Genomic DNA, 18054 nt, shown 5'->3' on the forward strand with positions numbered 1-18054 from the left:
TCGCCGCGTATCATGTGATAGGATGCTCAACATAGAGAAAAAAGCAAGTGGGTTCACCCTGCCAAATAAATAAAGGAGCCTTTATACCAATTAATACTGACATGAGGAAAAGCAACATTCTTTGCTACTATTTGAGCATACGGCGGATGATGAGGGTTGCTGAAGGAGGCTTTGGCAAATTTCAATGTGACTTTTAAATTGATTACCTTAATTTATTTTCAAGCAATTGGTAAACTTCTGGAGGGTTGCTTTGGAATTGTGAAACTATAAATTCCCTAAATAATTTTCATAATTTGCTTTTGTAAAATTTGGTATATATGTTTTCTGTTTAGGCTGTGTTCTGAAATGATGCAAATACATTGCAAATATGTAGAGTTTAAAATGGTCCCTATAAATTACAAAGTTGGGTTAGTTTTGCATCGACAGGTTCCTTCTTAAAAAATAGACTTTTAGGATGAGGCCGGGGCCAAGCTATAGGGACGAGACCACGCTTCGAGATTTGTGATTAAGGAAGAAGTCAGAGGCTCGAGGAATTACCCCCGGGTGAGTACTCCGACGCTCAAGTCAGTAGGAGGTGGTGGATAGTCGGGTCGATCTATAGGGATGCTGGTCTGGGCTAATTAGCAATGTGGGTATTAGAAGTCAACAGTCCCTTACCTCGAGCATGGAGTACCATTTTATAGCCAGAGGGTCTGTATCCTGATCGGAGTAGGTTTTCAAGGAAATCGAGGCAAAGTTCCCCGTCGAGGTTATAGGGGGTAGAGTCCTACTCCTCGGCAAAGTTGTCTTCCCATCCCTATCCGCTAGGCGGGCTTATCCGTGAGGAGCGTAGCTAACGTGGTCGGCGGAATCATGGCAATGTCGTAGCCCGGCCGGACTGTGCCGACATGGTCGAGTTGTGACAGATGGCCGTGGGCCTCATGGCCTGCTCATCCATGTCCCCAACACCAGTCCCCCGGGATTGATCGGCTGCCCTGTTTATTATTTTTTGTGTTTGTCTTTTTTTTTGGGGCTCGGTATGCCGAGCCTTAAACGATGTAATGAACAGTTTAGTTAAATGTTAATGTTTCTTTATCTGATCACAGTTGTTGCACTTGTGCCTCTTTTTCCAACCGAAGCCCATCTAGTCGGGTTGTTGTGTGTGCTGGGGTGGGCACTTTGTACTTCGCGATTTTAGTTCGTCAGCCGAGGTATAGTCAACCGAGGCATGGCCAGACGGGCTATGCCTCGGCGTCCCCAGTCTTGTGCTGACTGAGGTGTCATTGGCCGAGGTGTAACCGGCCAAGCTATGCCTTGGCGTCCCCAATCTTGTGCTGACCGAGGTGTCATTGGCCGAGGTGTAGCCAGACGGGCTATGCCTTGGCATCCCCAATCTTGTGCTGACCGAGGTGTCATTGTCCAAGATATTGTATGGCCCTTCCCAGTTCAGTCTGAGCTTTCCTTCTCCTAGTGTGGGGACTATGACTTTATGCAGAATGAAGTTGCCTGTCTTGAATTCGCATCTTCTTACCTTAGAATCGTAATGTCGTGCCATCTTCTGCTATTGTGCAACCATCTTCACATGTGCTTGGCCCAAGATTCTTCTACTAGGTCCAACTCCACGCATAGATCTTCATCATTCTGCCCCTCGTCGAAGAGCTCAGTCCGATGGATTGGGGAACCTATTTCTACGGGGATCATGGCTTTGGCCCCGTAGGTCAGACTGAAAAGGGTTTCTCCAGTGGCAGATTGCGGGATTGTCCTGTAGGCCCAGAGAATGCTAGACAACTCCTCAACCCATCTTCCCTTGGCCTGATCTAGGCATGTTTTCAAGCTGTGTAGTAGGATGCGGTTGCTCTGAGGTCGGTGTATTGTGGTAGTCTAGTGATCAATCCTTAGATCGACACAGAGGGCCTCTAACTTATTGTCGATGAACTGTGTTCCGTTGTCCATGATGAGCATGTGCGGGATATTGAAGCGGCAGATGATTCCCTGCCAAAGGAAGTTTTGGGCATTGTGGGCGGTGATGTATGCCAGAGCTTTGGCTTCTACCCTCTTCGTGAAGTAGTACACTACTATAAGAAGGAACTTCTTCTACGTAACCGCGGCGGGGAAGGGGTCAAGGATGTCCATTCCCCATTGGGCAAACGGCCATGGGCTGGCGATCGGCTTCAAAGGGGCTGTAGGCTGGTGATGGAGATTAGAGTGACGTTAGAAACTCTCGCACTTTCAGACTAACTGGGCGGCATCTTGCTTCATCGTCGGCCAGAAATACCCCTATCGGAATGCCTTATGGGCTAGTGTGCGTGCGTCAGGGTGATCTCCGCAAATGCCCTCATATATTTCCCTATGTATGGAAACATGTGGGAACGGTGGTAGAGTTGACCCTGTATTAGTTAATACCTTGCTGCTCTGTTTTGGAGTCTTTTCGCTTTTGCTCGATCCTATGGGGAGATGCCCTCTCGAAAATACTCGATTATGGGGTCCATCCAAGATGAGCCATGTTGCACTGGAAGGATGGGGACGGCTGATGGAGTGATGCTTGGCTGGGCCAGCGTGTCTAACCGGACAGTTGAGTCAAGGTCGGTCTGCGGCGAGCTTGTGAGCTTTGAAAGGGCGTCGCCTCGAGCGTTCTCGGCTCGAGGGATCTACTGGATGTTGAAGTGCTCAAGCTGCTGATGAGTTCCTGCACCTACTGTAGGTAGCTCGCCATAGAGGGAGTCCGAGCCTCGAACTGGCCATGGATTTAGTTGACCATGAGTTGAGAGTCATTGAAGGCCTTGATTCGTCGTGCCCCGAGGTCTAAAGCAAGGCGGAGCCTAGCAATCAAGGCCTCATACTTAGCCTCATCATTGGGTGCTTTGAACTCGAACTTGAGGGCGTGTTCCAACACTATGTTGTCCAGACCGAGGAGGATAAGGCCGGCATCGCTGCCCTACTGGTTTGATGAGCCATCAACATGGAGGGTACATGATGGGGGCAGTGGGGCCGGTTCCTCAATGGTAAATGTACATTCTGCAATGAAATCTGCCAAGGCCTGGGCTTTGATCACTAGTTAGGGTGCATAGTCAATGTCAAATTCACTCAGCTCCACGCTCCACTTGACTAGGCGGCCTGACACTTCCGTTCTTTGTAGCACCTGCTTAAGGGGCTAGCTCGTGAGTACCCGAACGCTATGGGCCTGGAAGTAGGGTCTGAGTTTTTTGGCTGCGGTGACGAGGGCCAAAGCCAACTTTTCAAGATTGGAGTATCGGGTCTTTGCGCCGCTGAGGACCTTGCTGGTGTACTAGATCGGCCTCTGTATCTGGTCCTCTTCTTTGACCAGTACTGAGCTGATGACCTCATCCCCGGCCGAAAGGTAGAGCAATAGCTTGTCTCCTGGGCTCGGCTTAGTCTGGAGGGGCGGTGAGCTCAGTTACTGCTTTAGTTCCTGGAAAGACTGCTCTCACTTTTCTGTCCAGTGGAAGTCCTTTGGCCGTTTGAGGGCTTTGAAAAAGGGGAGGCACTGGTCCACGGAATTGGACATAAACCTTCCAAGGGTGGCTATTCCCCCGGTGAGCCATTACACTTCTTTGTGGGTCTGGGGGGATGGCATGTCGAGGATGGCTTTTATCTTCTCCAGATTTGCTTCAATTCCTCTCTGTGTTACCATAAACCCTAGAAACTTGTCGGAGCCAACCCTGAAGGCGCACTTGGTTGGGTTTAACCTCATCTTGTACTTTCTAAGTGTGTCGAAGACTTCGCGAAGGTCGACCAGGTGGTGTTCGGCCTTTTTTCTCTTCACGAGCATATCGTCGACATATGCCTCCACGTTCCTACCGAGTTGTTCCTTGAATACCTCATTCATCAGCCATTGATAGGTGGCGCCTACATTTTTGAGGCCAAAGGGTATTACCTTGTAGCAGTACAAGCCGCAGTCAGTGATAAAGGTCGCTCACTCCTGGTTGTCCGGGTCCATTCGGATCTGGTTGTAGCCTGATAAGGCATCCATGAAGCTTAGGAGATCATGTCCTTCTGTTGCATCGATGAGTTGGTCGATCCTTGGTAGGGGAAAGCTGCCTTTGGGACAGGCTTTTTCAGGTTGGTGAAGTCGATGCAGATTCTCCACTTTTCGTTGGCCTTCTTCACCATCACTACATTGGCCAACCAATTGGGATATTTAACTTCCCTAATGAAGCCGACGTCGAGCAACTTCTATACTTTATCAGCGATCACTTGCCACCGCTCTGTGGCAAAGTTTCTCTTCTTCTACTTCACAGGTCGGTAACGGGGGTCGATGTTCAGCCGATGTGTGATAACTTCAGGATGGATTCCAGGCATGTCCTCTGTCGACCAAGAAAATACATCGGCATTATTCCTCAGTAGTCGAACAAGTTCCTCTTGGAGGTGGTCACCTAGCTGGGAGCCAACTTGGACCATCTTTTCGGGATCTTCCTCAAATAGGGGGACCTGGACGAGGTCTTCCACGGGTCGGCCACGCTGTGCCTTTACTTCGTCACGCAGGTCATATGCTTCCGCCATCAATGTCTTGGTCGTGGATGTGGTCCTCGATAGGATAACTGATAGCAATGTCACGTTGTTTTCTGGTCTTTGCACGCCACCCCTAATGCCATACTTGGTTGGAAATTTCATGGCGAGGTGGTACGTTGAAACTATGGCCTGGAGGGCAATAAGGGTCAGCCTGCCGAGGATCACGTTGTAAGAGGTGGGGCAATGCACCACGATGAAGTCTACCATGGCTGTCACAGTCACGTCATCGTCTCCGATCAAGAGGGGAAGAGTTATCCTCCCAATGGGCTAGAGGGACTCTCCCGAAAATCCCATCAAGGGAGTGCTAACTAGTGTAAGCCATTCTTTGTCAATGCTAAGCTTTTCAAATGCATCTTCAAACAATACATCAGTAGAACTCCCTATGTCGATTAGGATCCGCGGTAGCTCAAAGTTGGCCACTTCAGCTGTGAGGACCAAGGTGTCGTCGTGCAGTGTCTGGACCCCTTGGAGTTCGTCGTCTGTGAAGGTGATAGATGTGTCACGCCTCCTCTCGTGACCTCGGTCGTCGATCTCGCATAGTCGAGCATATCTTTTCCGTCCCGAGCTGCTTTCCCCTCCGGAAATAGTTCCTCCCGATATCACGTGAATGACGCCAACTAGGGGGCCTCGGGGCGGGGGTTGCTGAGCTTCATCCGCTCTTCCTTCCTCTTGGGCTGACTTCTCCTTCCTGTCTATGAAGCCGTTAAGATAATCATGCCTAATTAGATCTTCAATATGGTTGCGCAGGTCGAAATAGTTCTCCGTATCATGGTCATGGTCATTGTGGAACTCGCAATATTTGTCTCAGTTTCTCTTGTTACTTTGCATCTTCATCTTCTCGGGCCATCTGACATAGATGCAGTCGCGGATTTGCATCAGGATTTCAGATTGCGGAACACTAAGTGGCGTGAAATTTTGATAGGTCAGCGGAGGGGTGCGAGGTCTATGGTCGGTCCAGCGATCTTCTCTTGTGGTCTTTGTCCAACCTCTCGGACTTCCGCTCGTCGTTCTCTCTCCTTTTCTTGTCAGGCTTCTCATCCTCGTCTCTGAGTTGGGCCTGGGCCTCTTCAGAGTTGATATACTTTTGCGCATGGCTCATTAGTGCGGCCAACTTTTGAGGAGGATTCTTGGAGATGGAGAAGTTGAATGGGGAAGGGTGGAGTCCGTGTTGTATGGCCATCACCGCAACTGATTCATTTAAGTCCCTAACTTGGAGTGCTTCTTTGTTGAACCTCGCCAGGTAATCTCTAAGGGCCTCCGCCTTTCTTTGTCGAACCTGCATAAGGCTGGCCGAGGTTTTCCAATGCTTCTGACTAGCTGTGAACTGTGCCAGGAATTGGGTCTCCAGTTGGGCCAATAATGCTATAGACCTCGGCAGCAGGAAGGAGTACCATGCCAAGGTTGGGCCTTGTAGCGTGGTTACAAGGGCTTTGCACATCAGTCCCTTTGACGCACCATATAGCATTATCTGGGCTTTGAGCGCCGCGACATGGTCAAAAGGGTCAGAGTTTTCGTCGTACTTGTCAAATTGGGGAGCTTGCCATTCGACTGGGGGTATCTCGTCCACTATGTCTTGGACGAAGGGGGGCTCCTTGGTGATATGCGTGGTGAAATGGGTGGTAGTGTGCTCTAACTCTTCCATTTGTTGCCGGAGCTCTTTAATTTTGGCATCTCTATTGTCTGGGGCTGCAGTGTGTATGGCCTCCCTTTTGGGTAGTGTGGGATGATCCTTTACCGAACTTGACTCGGCGACTGAGACTACGAAGGGCGTCATCCTTTTGTCGAGCCTTTCTTTGGCGGGGATGTGAGCTGACTAGTGTGTCTGGCTATGGTAGTCCCATCCGCGGGAACGGGCAGTAGCGGTGGGCTTTTGGGTCGTGTCCTGCTTCATACGCTCAGAGCGCTCTCCCCTTACGTTTGACCAGCGCGCTTTGGAGTCCTCGGTCCGAGGATCATCCTTCGTGCACGTTGGGGCATGAGGGGGGACAGCCCGGTTGGGTGGCGCGGCAATCCCTAGTGTTTGCATGAATTCGAAAATCTTATCAACATTTTCTTGCATGGCTCGGAATTGCGCTAGATCTACTGTAGCTGAAGGTTGTAGAACATCTTGGAGCGGGGAGTCATGGTGTTAGTTCTCCCGAGACGGGGAATGTCCGACTGATCGTTCAGACTAGTTTTTAGGCATCTTAATCACTTTCTTAATTGCACGGCGAGGAATGAGATTTTCGGGAAAGGCTTTTTGTGCAAATCTCACAGGCGGCACCAATCTGATGCTGCTCTATTTGAGGTAGTGCACGAGCCGAGGATGGCAATCAGATAGTCCTTGATGGCAGGTCGGGGCCGAGCTTCAAGGACGAGGCCATGCTTCGAAATTTGCGGTCAAGGAAGAAGTCAGATGCCCGAGGAATTACCCCCGTGTGAGTACTCCGACGCTCAAGTCAGTAGGAGGTGGTGGATAGCCGGGCCGATCTATAGGGATGCTGGTCCGGGCTAATTAGTAGTGTGGGTGTTAGAAGTCAATAGTCCCTTATCTCGAGCATGGAGTACCTTTTTATAGCCAGAGGGTCCGTGTCCGTATCCTGATCGGAGTAGGTTTCCAGGGAAATCGGGGTAGAGTTCCCCGCCGAGGTTACAGGGGGTAGAGTCCTACTCCTCGGCAGAGTTGTCTTCCCATTCCTAGGCGGGCTTATCCATGAGGGGCGTAGCTGACGTGGTCAGCAGAATCATGGCAATGCCATAGCTCAGCCAGAGTTTGCCGACGTGGCCGAGCTATGACAGATGGCCGCGAGCCTCATGGCCAGCTCAGCCATGTCCCCAACAGGATGAAAACACAAATTCCAATAAAGCATATGCCCTTTTTATCAAAATCCCACTTGAATACAAATTTACTTCTTTTTGTTAATGTGCTTTTACATCTTATTATCAACGTGGAAAATGTGTTTTTTATCATTTGTTAATACATAAATGTAATATTATTGCACCAAACACATGTAAAGGTGAACCATTGTGCAAATTTACACTGAACCAGGATTTACACTCCATTTACATTGTTTCCATACACAGCCATAGCTTGTATACCTCCATTTTCATGTTTGCATATGTATGAAGCTTACTATTAATTAATTATGGGAGATTGAATTACACAACTTTGTCTTATTTTTTTAACAAAAAAAAAGAATTAGTACATGCAATACTCAAAGAGGAAAAAAGTACACAAAAGTGTACCTCTTAGTATGTCCATGGATGCTCAAGATCATATCTATGAACAGAAAAATTGTAGAATTGGGGATATAGTACCCCTGAAGTTGGATTTTATTAAAATAAAACTTCCTTGAAAATTTGCTATGTTTAATGAATTTCTTTGTCATTTCATATGCTTTCTAGTTTGGTTTGGTGATGGGCCTGATGGCCCATTTAGTGCTCTTTGTACGACCTGATATTGTCTATTTATTCTTATTTATTGCAGCAAATGATGATAACTGTTCTATAGCTATATTTGTAAAAGGTGAAAAAACTTATAGCTGCACTTGAGATATATCTGATTGTGTATATCTTTGAATGAAAATTAATCCAACTATTCACGGATGGCATTATTATTAATGCAGATTGAGTCGAAACTCAATGTTACGATTCGTGATCTTGAAAACAAGTTGGCAGCAGAGCAACTTGCACATTCTAAGACGAAAAGGGATGCAGAAAGTGCCCAAACGCGTTCAGATAAGGAAATCCATAAGCTTAAGGAGGAGTTAGAGAGAGTACATCATCGCCCTCCTATTATACTTAAATGTCCTTCTCCTCCTCCTCCTCCTCGTACAAAGACTTGTGGAAGGAACTAAACCGACTGGTTAAGAGACTATAGTTGTCTCTAGGAACAAAATATTTCCTATTTGGTCGTTATATTCAGTCTTAAAATATCACAGTGATCTCCATTGTGCACGCCCAAACTCGCCAGTCCGAGATGCGTTTGAAGCGGGCCTTGGCTGCCGAGAGCTCATCCCGCGAGGCTCACACCGAACTGAAGTTAGCTTGCGGTCAGATCCACCGGCTATGAGAGCGACGCGATAGCTCAGAAAGAGTATATCACAGTGTTGATGTCGGAGAAGGAAGATCTGCTGTGCCGAGTGGAGAGCCTCGAGGCCAATATCAAGGAGCGAACCGAGATCCTCGTCAAGGCTATGGATGAGGCCAAGGTGAAAGTTGTTGAGGACTACAAGAGCTTGGAAGAGTTCGATGGGGCATTGGTGGAGGCCTACCACAAAGGCTTCAAGCTCAGTAGGTGGTTGATCAAGCGCGAGTTCCCGCAGCTCAACGTAAGCGCCATCACTACCTCGCGAATCACAGGAGAGGTAGCCCTCCAAGCTGCTGAGGACCCAGACTCCGAGGAGGAGGGTGATGATGACATTGGAGAGGCCAATGCCACCGATCAGGCTGGTACTTCCGCGGAGGCTTCGGGCAAGAGCGACAAGTCCCCTAAGTAGTCTGAGTGGTCTTTTGTAATTTGAGCCTGCAAGCTCGGCGTTTCTTTTGTTCCTTTTCTGCCCGTGTAATGAACTACAAAATTAATGAAATACTCTTTTTTCAAAGTGTCAAGCAATTACCTCCTTTTTTATCACAATTATGTAATTTTCTCCGAACTGTTGAGTCATCGAGCTAGGTGACCGAGGTAGGGGTTTCTTAGTTGTTACCCCGAACTGCCACCCCGTACTTAGGAGTAATTTGCCAAAGTGAGCGGCATTGTAGGGTATACGCCCGACCTGTCTACACATAGGCTACATGTCATAACAACCATTACAGGTATCCATACCCGAGCTGGGTGTGCCTTAGCACTTCGCCTATGCCAAAGAGGCGACTAGGTCTTTGATGGTGCCGAGGTCCTATGTTAGCTCGGTATTTTAGCCCTTAGGCTGAGGGAGTGACTTATAGTCCACTCTCCTCTGGAGATCGCCCATGCCAAAGAGGCGACTGGGTCTTATATGGTGTCGAGGTTGTTTTATTAGCTTGGCGCTTTGGCCCTTAGGCTCGAGGAGCGACTTATGGTCCACCCTCTTCTGGAGTTTGCCCATGCCGAGGAGGCGACTGGGTCTTGTAGTGTCGAGGTTTAGCTCAGAACTTTGGCCCTTAGGCTCGAGAAGCAACTTGTGGTCCACTCACTTCTAGAGTTCACCCATGCCAAGGAGGCGACTGGGTCTTGTAGTGTCAAGGTTTAGCTCACCCCTTGAAACTTAGGCCTGAGGAGCGACTTGTGGTCCACTCAGCTCGATAATTATAGGTAATATTGCCTTAGGTTGACAATATTCCATGCCCAAGGTACTTGCTTCCCTTCTAGGGTTTCAAGCTCATACGTTCCTTCCCCAAGTACCCGCTTTACTCGGTAGGGTCTTTCCCAATTTGGCCCAAGCTTACCAACCCCAGGCTCAAGTACCATGACTTTACGAAGAACCAAGTCTCCGACGCGGACGTTCTGCTTCTTGACCCTGTCGTTTTAGTACCGAGCTACTCTCTACTGGTAGACCGTGGTCCTAATGTATGCGAGGTCCCATACCTCATCAAGTAGGTCGAGGTTGGTGCGTAGTTCATCCTTGTTTGCTTCATCGTCGTATGCTTCCAGGCATAGCGTAGGGACCTCAATCTCGGCTGGGATCACCGCCTCCGTGCCGTAAGTGAGGTTAAAAGGGGTCTCACCCATTGCGGTCTTCACCGTGGTTCGAGAAGCCCATAGTACACTGGGCAGCTCGTCTACCCATAGTCCCTTAGCTCAGGCTAGACGTGCCTTCAGTCTGCGAAGAATGGCTCTGTTTGTGACCTCCGCTTGACCGTTCGCTTGAGGGTGCGCCACCGAGGTGAAATTTTGTTGTATTCCCGTGTCTTTGCACCAATTTTGGAACTTAATGTCCTCGAATTGTTTGTTGTTATCAGAAATGAGCACTCGGGGTAGTCCGAAACGACAAACTATATTCTTCCAGAAGAAATTCTGTACACTTCACGCCGTGATCATTGCGAGAGGTTCGACCTCCACCCACTTAGTGAAATAATCAATTGCTACCACTAAGAACCTCCTTTGTCCTGTCGCTGGTGGAAACGGTCCGAGTATATCGATCCCCCACTGTGCAAAGGGCCATGGGTTGGTAAGGTACTTTAGGTCGACATCGGGCTGGTGGTGGATGTTGGCGTGCTTCTGACACTTGTCACACCTTCTCACGAACTCAATCGCATCTGTCTTCATCATTGGCCAATAATATCCCTGTCGTAGTGCCTTCTAAGCCAGATCCCTGCCCCCCATGTGTCCGCCGCACAATCCCTCATGAGTGTCGCGGAGCACGAGCTCAGCTTCAGAAGGTCGTAAGCAACATAGATAAGAGAGCGTGTAGGATCTTCGGTATAGTCGTCCGTCTATTATGACGTATTTGGCTGCCTTATGCTCTACCCTTCTGGCAGCATTACGATCTGCAGGGAGGGTCCCGTGTAGCAGGTAGATCGCGAGTGGATCAACCCAGCTCGACTCTGCTTGTACGACAAGAACGGCCTCCTCTACCCCCACCCCCGAGAATGCTAGGCCGAGGCAAGTTCTCTATGTACATGGTTTTCATGGTGTTATCGCTTGTGCTGGATAATCGGGACAGGGCGTCAGCCTCAGTGTTCTCGGATCTCGGGATCTGCTTAATGAAGTATGATTGGAAGTCGAGCAGAGCCTCTCTGACTTTGGCTAAGTAGGCGACCATGGTTGGCTCGCGAGTTTCATATTTGCCGGTGACTTGTTTGACCACAAGCTGGGAGTCGCTGCAGATAACGATGTGCTTAGCTTTTACTTCTTTTGCTAGGGCCAGCCCGGCTATCAACGCCTCGTACTCTGCTTCATTGTTGGACGCAGCGAACTCGAAGCGTAGTGCATACTCCAATTTCACACCGCTTGGCCCGTACAGAACGATCCACATGAAAGATCCAGGGCTCCTCATCCCAGGTCGGGTTCGGTCTGACCAGGAGAGAGGCCGCACTGGTTGAAGCTTCCTCACTGTGCTCGGGCTCAAATGGCCTGGGGACTTCGGTGCTGAAAGTGCATTCCACGACAAAGTCAGCTAAGGCTTGGGCCTTGATAGCATTTCGCGGCTTGTACTGGATGTTGTACTCGCTGTGCTCGATGGCCCACTTCGTCAACCTACCGGAGACCTCGGGCTTGAGCAAGACTTGCCTCAGAGGCTTATTGGTGAGGACGACGATCGTATGAGCTTGGAAGTACGGTCGAAGTCTCCGAGTTGCAACAACTAGCGCATACGCCAACTTTTCGATCTCTAGATACCTCGTCTTTGCTTCTTGCAACACTTTGCTAACATAATAGATGGGTCGTTGGACTCGATCTACTTCTTTTATCAGTACCGAGCTGACTACCTCATCACTCGCGGAGAGGTACAGCTCCAAAATATCTCCCTCCTCGGGTCGGGTTAACACCGGGATGCTAGCGAGGTACCTTTTGAGCTCGTCGAAAGTGAGTTGGCACTCTTTGGTCCATTCAAAGCTCTTGCTTCTTTTAATTGCCTTGAAGAAAGGCATGCAGCAATCTTCCGATTTAGACATGAAGCGGCTCAGAGCGGCTATGCGGCCGTTCAACTTCTGAACCTCCTTCAATTTACAGGGTGGTTTCATATCTAAGATGGCCTTAATTTTATCAGGGTTGGCCTCGATGCCACGTCGGTTAATGATGTAACCTAATAATTTACCCGAGGTGACACCAAAAATGCACTTATTCGGGTTTAATTTCATGTTAAACTTGCGCAAAATTTCAAAAATAGAAAGCATATCTTTTATTAAATCATTCAAAAATTGGGTTTTGACAACCATGTCGTTTACATAGCATTCTACTTTTTGGCCGATCAATGGCTCGAACAATTGGTTTACAAGTCTTTGAAAAGTAGCCCCAACATTTTTCAGCCCAAAGGGCATGACCTTGTAGCAGTACAGACCTAGTTTGGTTATGAAGGCCATTTTTTCCTCATCGGCAGGGTCCATTCTGATCCGATTGTAGCCCGAGTAAGCATCCAAGAAGCTCAACAACTCATGCCCTGAGGTCGCGTCCACCAAACGGTCTATCTTGGGAAGTGGGAAGCAGTCCTTCGGGCAACCTCGATTCAGGTCGGTATAATCGACGCACATGCACCATTTACCATTGACCTTTCTTACCAAAATGGGGTTGGCTACCCAGCTCGGGTAATGGACCTCCCTGATGAGTGTTCAATTTATGAGTAATGACTCCAAGGTCTATGCCGGGCATCTCTACCGCGAACCATGCAAAAACACCTAAATTTTTTAAGTAGAAAGCTTACCAGCTAAGATCGTAGAGGCTCCTTGATTGAAGCACCGATCTGAAGAGTCCAAACTGGATTGTCTATCGAAGTAGGTACAGCAACTGTCTCCTCTATGGGCGTAGCTCGCTCTTCATGCTGCTCCGTAGGTCGCTCCAACTCGAGGTCGTCGGCCACCTTGGCTTTCCCCTTCAGGGCGGCGACGTAGCATTTGCGAGACTCGAGCTGGTCGCCCTGTGCTACCCCTACTCCGAAGTCCGTTGGGAACTTCATAGCCAAGTAATAGGTGGACACCACTGCGTGTTAAGCATGGGTGATTGGCCGACCTATTATAGCATTGTACGGGGAGGGAGTCGTGACCACTAGAAAAGGGTGATCAAATCTCACAATACTGGGCCATGTGCCGACCTCCACAACTACTGTAACTTTCCCCAGGGGCCTGACTTCCTCTCCGCTGAAGCCCACCAAAGGAGTGTTCATGGGCTTGAGATCGCTTTCCCGAACCTGAAGTTTGTCAAACGCGGCCTTGAAGAGTATATCCGTCGAACTTCTAGAGTCAACGAGGATGCGCCTTACCTCGAAATCATTGATTATCATCTTTAGAACGAGCGCGTCATCATGGGGGTACTGGACTCTACGAACGTCATCTTCGGTGAAGAAAATTGATTCCTCTACCCTTGTTTGCTTCGGGGGATTCCGCTCTTCTCTTTCGATCTCACGAGCCGAGGTCCTTGCTGCGGCTAAGGTGCAGCCCACGACGATCGATCCACCGGTGATCATTTGGATTGTTCCCCGAACTGGCCTCTCTTCAGGTGGCTGCCTCTGCGGCTACTCATTTTTCCTGTTGCTGGACTCGGGAGTGTCTCTACCTTGCTCCCCCTGCCGCCCTGTTTTATTATCACTTTGTACAAAATTTCTCAAATACCCGCGATGGATGAGTTCTTCTATCTCATCGCAAAGGTTTTTACAATTTTCGGTGCTATAATCGCGATCTCTTTGAAAATGGCAATACAGATTTTTATTTCTAGTATTCAGGTCTCCTCTCATCCGAGGTGGCCACTTCACATAAGATGCGTCCTTGATCGCCATGAGGATTTATGCTCGCTTCGCATTCAAGGGCGTGTAGTTCGTCCTTTCAGCTAGAGGAGCTCGGAAAGACTGGTCTGGTTTTCCTGCCCGAGCTGGTTCTTTCCTCCTCTTACTATCCCCATTAGTTGAGGTCTCACCTTCCCTTTTTCTCTTCTCCGGTGAGTTCTCATTCTTCTGGTTCATCTCCTCCTCTGTTCTGATGAACTGGTCTGTGAGCTTGAGGAATTCGGTTACGTCCTTGGGCTTGTTGGAAACCATGTGCCACTTGAATTCTTTGTGCGTTATGCCTCTTTTGTCTGTTGTGAGTCTCACTGCGGGGTCTGGATCAGGTATTTGCAGACATGCATCATTGGATCTCTTAATGTAGTTGCGGATAGATTCCCCCTCCCTTTGGACTATGCCGAGAAGGCTTTCTTGGGACCTCGGACACCTCTTGTTGGTGATGAAGTGTGAGGTGAAGATCTGCACGAACTACGCCCAATTCTTGATTGTCCCAGGCGCAAGGTTTCTATACCATGTGCGAGCTACCCCCTTAAATGTAGTAGAGAAAGCTACGCACATGCAAGACTCACCTGCCCCGACTAAGTGCATCTGGGACTGAAAAGAATCTACATGATCATTCGGATCGAATGACCCATCATACTTGTCTAGGGGAGGTACCTTGAAATCTTTTGGCATCGGGACGGCCAGGAGTTTGGGAGATAGGGGAGATGGCACAGAGAGAAGCGGAGTGGCTTTCACTACTCCCGAGCTCTGCGGCATCTCCGTTGCTTCTTTGTTGGCTCCGCATTGGTGCTGCTGGCCTCCGTGTTGTTAGGCACAGTTCTCGCGGGGAGTGTCCCAGACTGCTGGCGATGGCTGTGGATTGAGGGACCTTGTCTAGAGTTCGCGGCCAGGACCACGAACCAGTTTTCTACGAGCGGGATCTCAAACTCTGAAAGCCGAGGTGATACGGGTCTGTTAGATTGAGAATCTCCCGACCTGACCATGCGCGGTGAGGTGGGAGTAACTAGTTTCTCCCTCCTACCGTGGGATGAGACTTGGCTCCTAAGGGGATTCTAGGTCTGGGAGGTCTCTCCCCAGCGAGAGGGGCGTTCGCTCCAACGGTGAAGCTTAGCTTGCTGTGTGGCCAGATGCTGAGGTGGAACCGGTTGCTGGTTCTGAGGCAGTAGTGGGAACTACTACTGGTACTGCTGTTGATAAACATGGTGTAGTGCTTGTTGCTGATACAGTTGGAGCTGCTAAACTTGTTGCATTTGAGCTTGTGTAGCTCGCATGTAGTGCATCAGGTCTTCGAGTTGGTTCTATCCAGCTACTAGGGGAACAGACGGTTCGGAGAAGGTTGTACCTACCATGCGGGGGAGTGGATCACTCACTGGAGCCGTGATCTGAGCCACGTTTAGAGTCGGGACCCCATCCACAAAGAGAGGTATGATGAACTGACTGACGCACACCGTCGAGATCTGAGGTAGCTCCCCGGAAGTGTTCATATTCGCGCTGCGTCCGGCATTGCTGGAGGAAGCCATGAAAACTTGAATGAAAGTGCTTGGCGAAAAGAGGATTTTTGAAGCATTCCCACAGACGGCGCCAATTGATGGTGCGTGATCTGGTCACTCCTAGCTGGAAGTGGTTGCGCTCCTAGCTGGCGACAGATGAGAGATACCCGTGAGGAAGAAGATTAAGGAACTCGGGGGGCTCACCCGGCGGGAACACTCTGATGGTTAAGTTAGTAACTGGACTGAAAGCTAGGAGAGAAAGAGAGAGAGAGAGAGAGTTGCAGAGAAATTAAATAGCTAGAGTGATGATCATGCAATACCTTCGCCCTTGGGGGTCGGGGTCCTTATATACTAGTATCCTGACATGTCAGGTGCAACCGCCTCTGCATCTCTGCTGTGGCGATCTGCTGTCAGATAACGGCTTGGAGTGGTTGGTCGTTATTTGTTAGAGCTGAGCTGGCGGGCAAAGGTGATTGCTGCAGAGTACGGTCCTGCCAGACAAGAAACAACCTCCAGGGTTGGCAGGCACGACACCGCTAGGCGAGAGACATGGGCGCAGTCTTCAGGTTTGGCAGATACGGTTGTCAGGCAGAAAACCCCCTGCGATATGCCGAGCTGCTCTACAGCAAGCTACCTTACACCAATCTGCTGGTGATATGCCGAGGTGCTTCTATCTGAGGCAGGTCTCCGAGGTGGCCTTCTAAGGTTTGGACAGGAGCGAGCTTATTCTAGCTGGGGAGCTGACGAGCTTAACCCGAAGTGTCTTCAGTTCATGATGCTCCCTACTTGGGAGAGTCTTAGCTCGGGGTGCTCCCTACTTGGAAGAGTCTTAGCTCGGGGCAATGAAGTATTATCTTGTAGCGAGCTACCATTCACGGCGAGCTGTCAGGCTGGGTTATAGCGAGCTCGTTACGCTGAGTTGGAGCGAGCTCATTATGCTGAGCTGTCACTTATGTCGAGTCACGTCCATGTGTCCCCTCATAATGAGGTCAGACCAAATCACCCTCTATCAACCTCCATTAACCATCAACTCATGAATAAAAGCCAAAATAACACTCATACCCTATTGTACAGTCGATATAATTAAAACAACACTGTTGAAAAAGGATTTTGCCCAGGTCTTTCCCTATATGGTTTGGCCTTACGCTGGCCTGAGCCCAGACCTAGCCCAATCTAGCCAACATGAGCCTAGTCTGAACTAAAATTTGGAAACACTCAGATTGGGCTCTGGCTCATGTGGGCCTTTTAGGCCCAATGTATTAAAAGGATTGTCCCAAACCTGTGTAAAACCAATAATTCAAACCATTAAATAGATATAGATATAGATATATGTGTGTATAAACTTGGCTAAGATCAAGCTAAAGTTCAGGGGCTCAGGCTCATGTGGGCCTATTAGGTCCAATGTAATGCTTTGCTTGATGCTTTGGGGGTTCAATCATTTAGAACAGTTATAGTGTTTGGAGATGAGATTTGCATTATTATCTTTTAAGATTTCTATTTATATTTATGAAGGATATCTCCGTGTGATAATTTTAACTTTGATATTACTTTCCCTCAATTTTCTTGTCCAAAATTTTCTCAGAAACCAAACACATCAATAACGCCAATATGCATCATAATTTGAGAGATAAAAACAGTTGACATCTACTCAAGTGTCAATTTCCTCTTTTGATGTTTATTTTTTCTGTAAGAACCAAAAGAAACCAAATTCAGGACTGAACTTGCTTCTAGATGGGTCATGTCCCATGTGGCCTATTCATAGTTCATACATGCCTTGGGTCCACCATTTCTCATTGGTAACACAATGTTTATCTTATCCACATATCTTCAACTTTTGACCAAATAGCTAATTGGGCATCACATACAATATGTATATAATTGGTAACCTTTTTCCCTTGTTTTAAATTACTTTTGGAATCTAACCCTAAAATCAATGGTCAGGTCTTGACACAAATTTCATATATTTGTTTAGTACAAAATTTAGAGACAAATTACAAAAATAAATTTGTAATAAAGAAAAATACAAGGTAATGAACTCTGTTTGATTTCTACTCAATGACATGAGCAATCTCTGATTAACGGTCGAATTCGGTGAAAATGAAGGTTGCTGGCATATTTCTTGTACTTCTTGAATTGTTAATGTAAATTTCATTGATTTGGTGCTTCTGAAGAGTTGATGTATATTTCTTGACTTCGGACTTCATACTTGATCAACTATAAATAATGCTTCTCTAAGAAGAGTCCTTTTGTAGTGGCTTAATGTTCTTGGGAGAGACTGAACCCAAGTTTGTTGTAGAAAACTAAGAAGTTTGTTTCTTCTTTCTTTTCATTTGATGTTAAAATTGTTGGAGTTGATGTATGAGAGTTTCTTGCAATGTCATTGTGAAAAGAGATGGCTCTTTCTTCCTTGAACCCATGAAGCCCCATATTTAACTTGGGGTGGGGGGGGGGCTATCATGTATATTAAACTTTGTCTTAATCATTCATATGTCTACAAATGCGTGTCTGTGTGGGTAACAAATAAAGGCCAAAGAACAATTCATTATTTTTATTGAAAGAAGAAGATGAGAGAGAATAAAAAATTCACACCACGGCAATACCATACTATATTACTAAAGGCTTTCACAGTCACGCTCATTACACAAAAGAAGTGTGAAAATTAAAAT

General features: G+C 48.1%; 1 protein-coding gene across 1 annotated transcript in view; it reads left to right on the plus strand.

The window, feature by feature from the left end:
- Positions 1-17638, plus strand: part of LOC104612049 (immune-associated nucleotide-binding protein 9-like) — a 40573-nt gene extending 22935 nt beyond the window's left edge. The window contains exon 6 of the mRNA XM_010279358.2: positions 8115-17638. Within this exon, the coding sequence (XP_010277660.2) occupies positions 8115-8345 (231 nt within the window). The 3' untranslated portion in view covers positions 8346-17638. The remainder of the gene's footprint in view (positions 1-8114) is intronic.
- The last annotated feature ends 416 nt before the right edge of the window (positions 17639-18054 follow it).

This window comes from Nelumbo nucifera, chromosome 1, assembly GCF_055504915.1.
Source record: "Nelumbo nucifera cultivar China Antique chromosome 1, China Antique-T2T, whole genome shotgun sequence".
In the NCBI taxonomy this organism is placed as follows: Eukaryota; Viridiplantae; Streptophyta; class Magnoliopsida; order Proteales; family Nelumbonaceae; genus Nelumbo; species Nelumbo nucifera.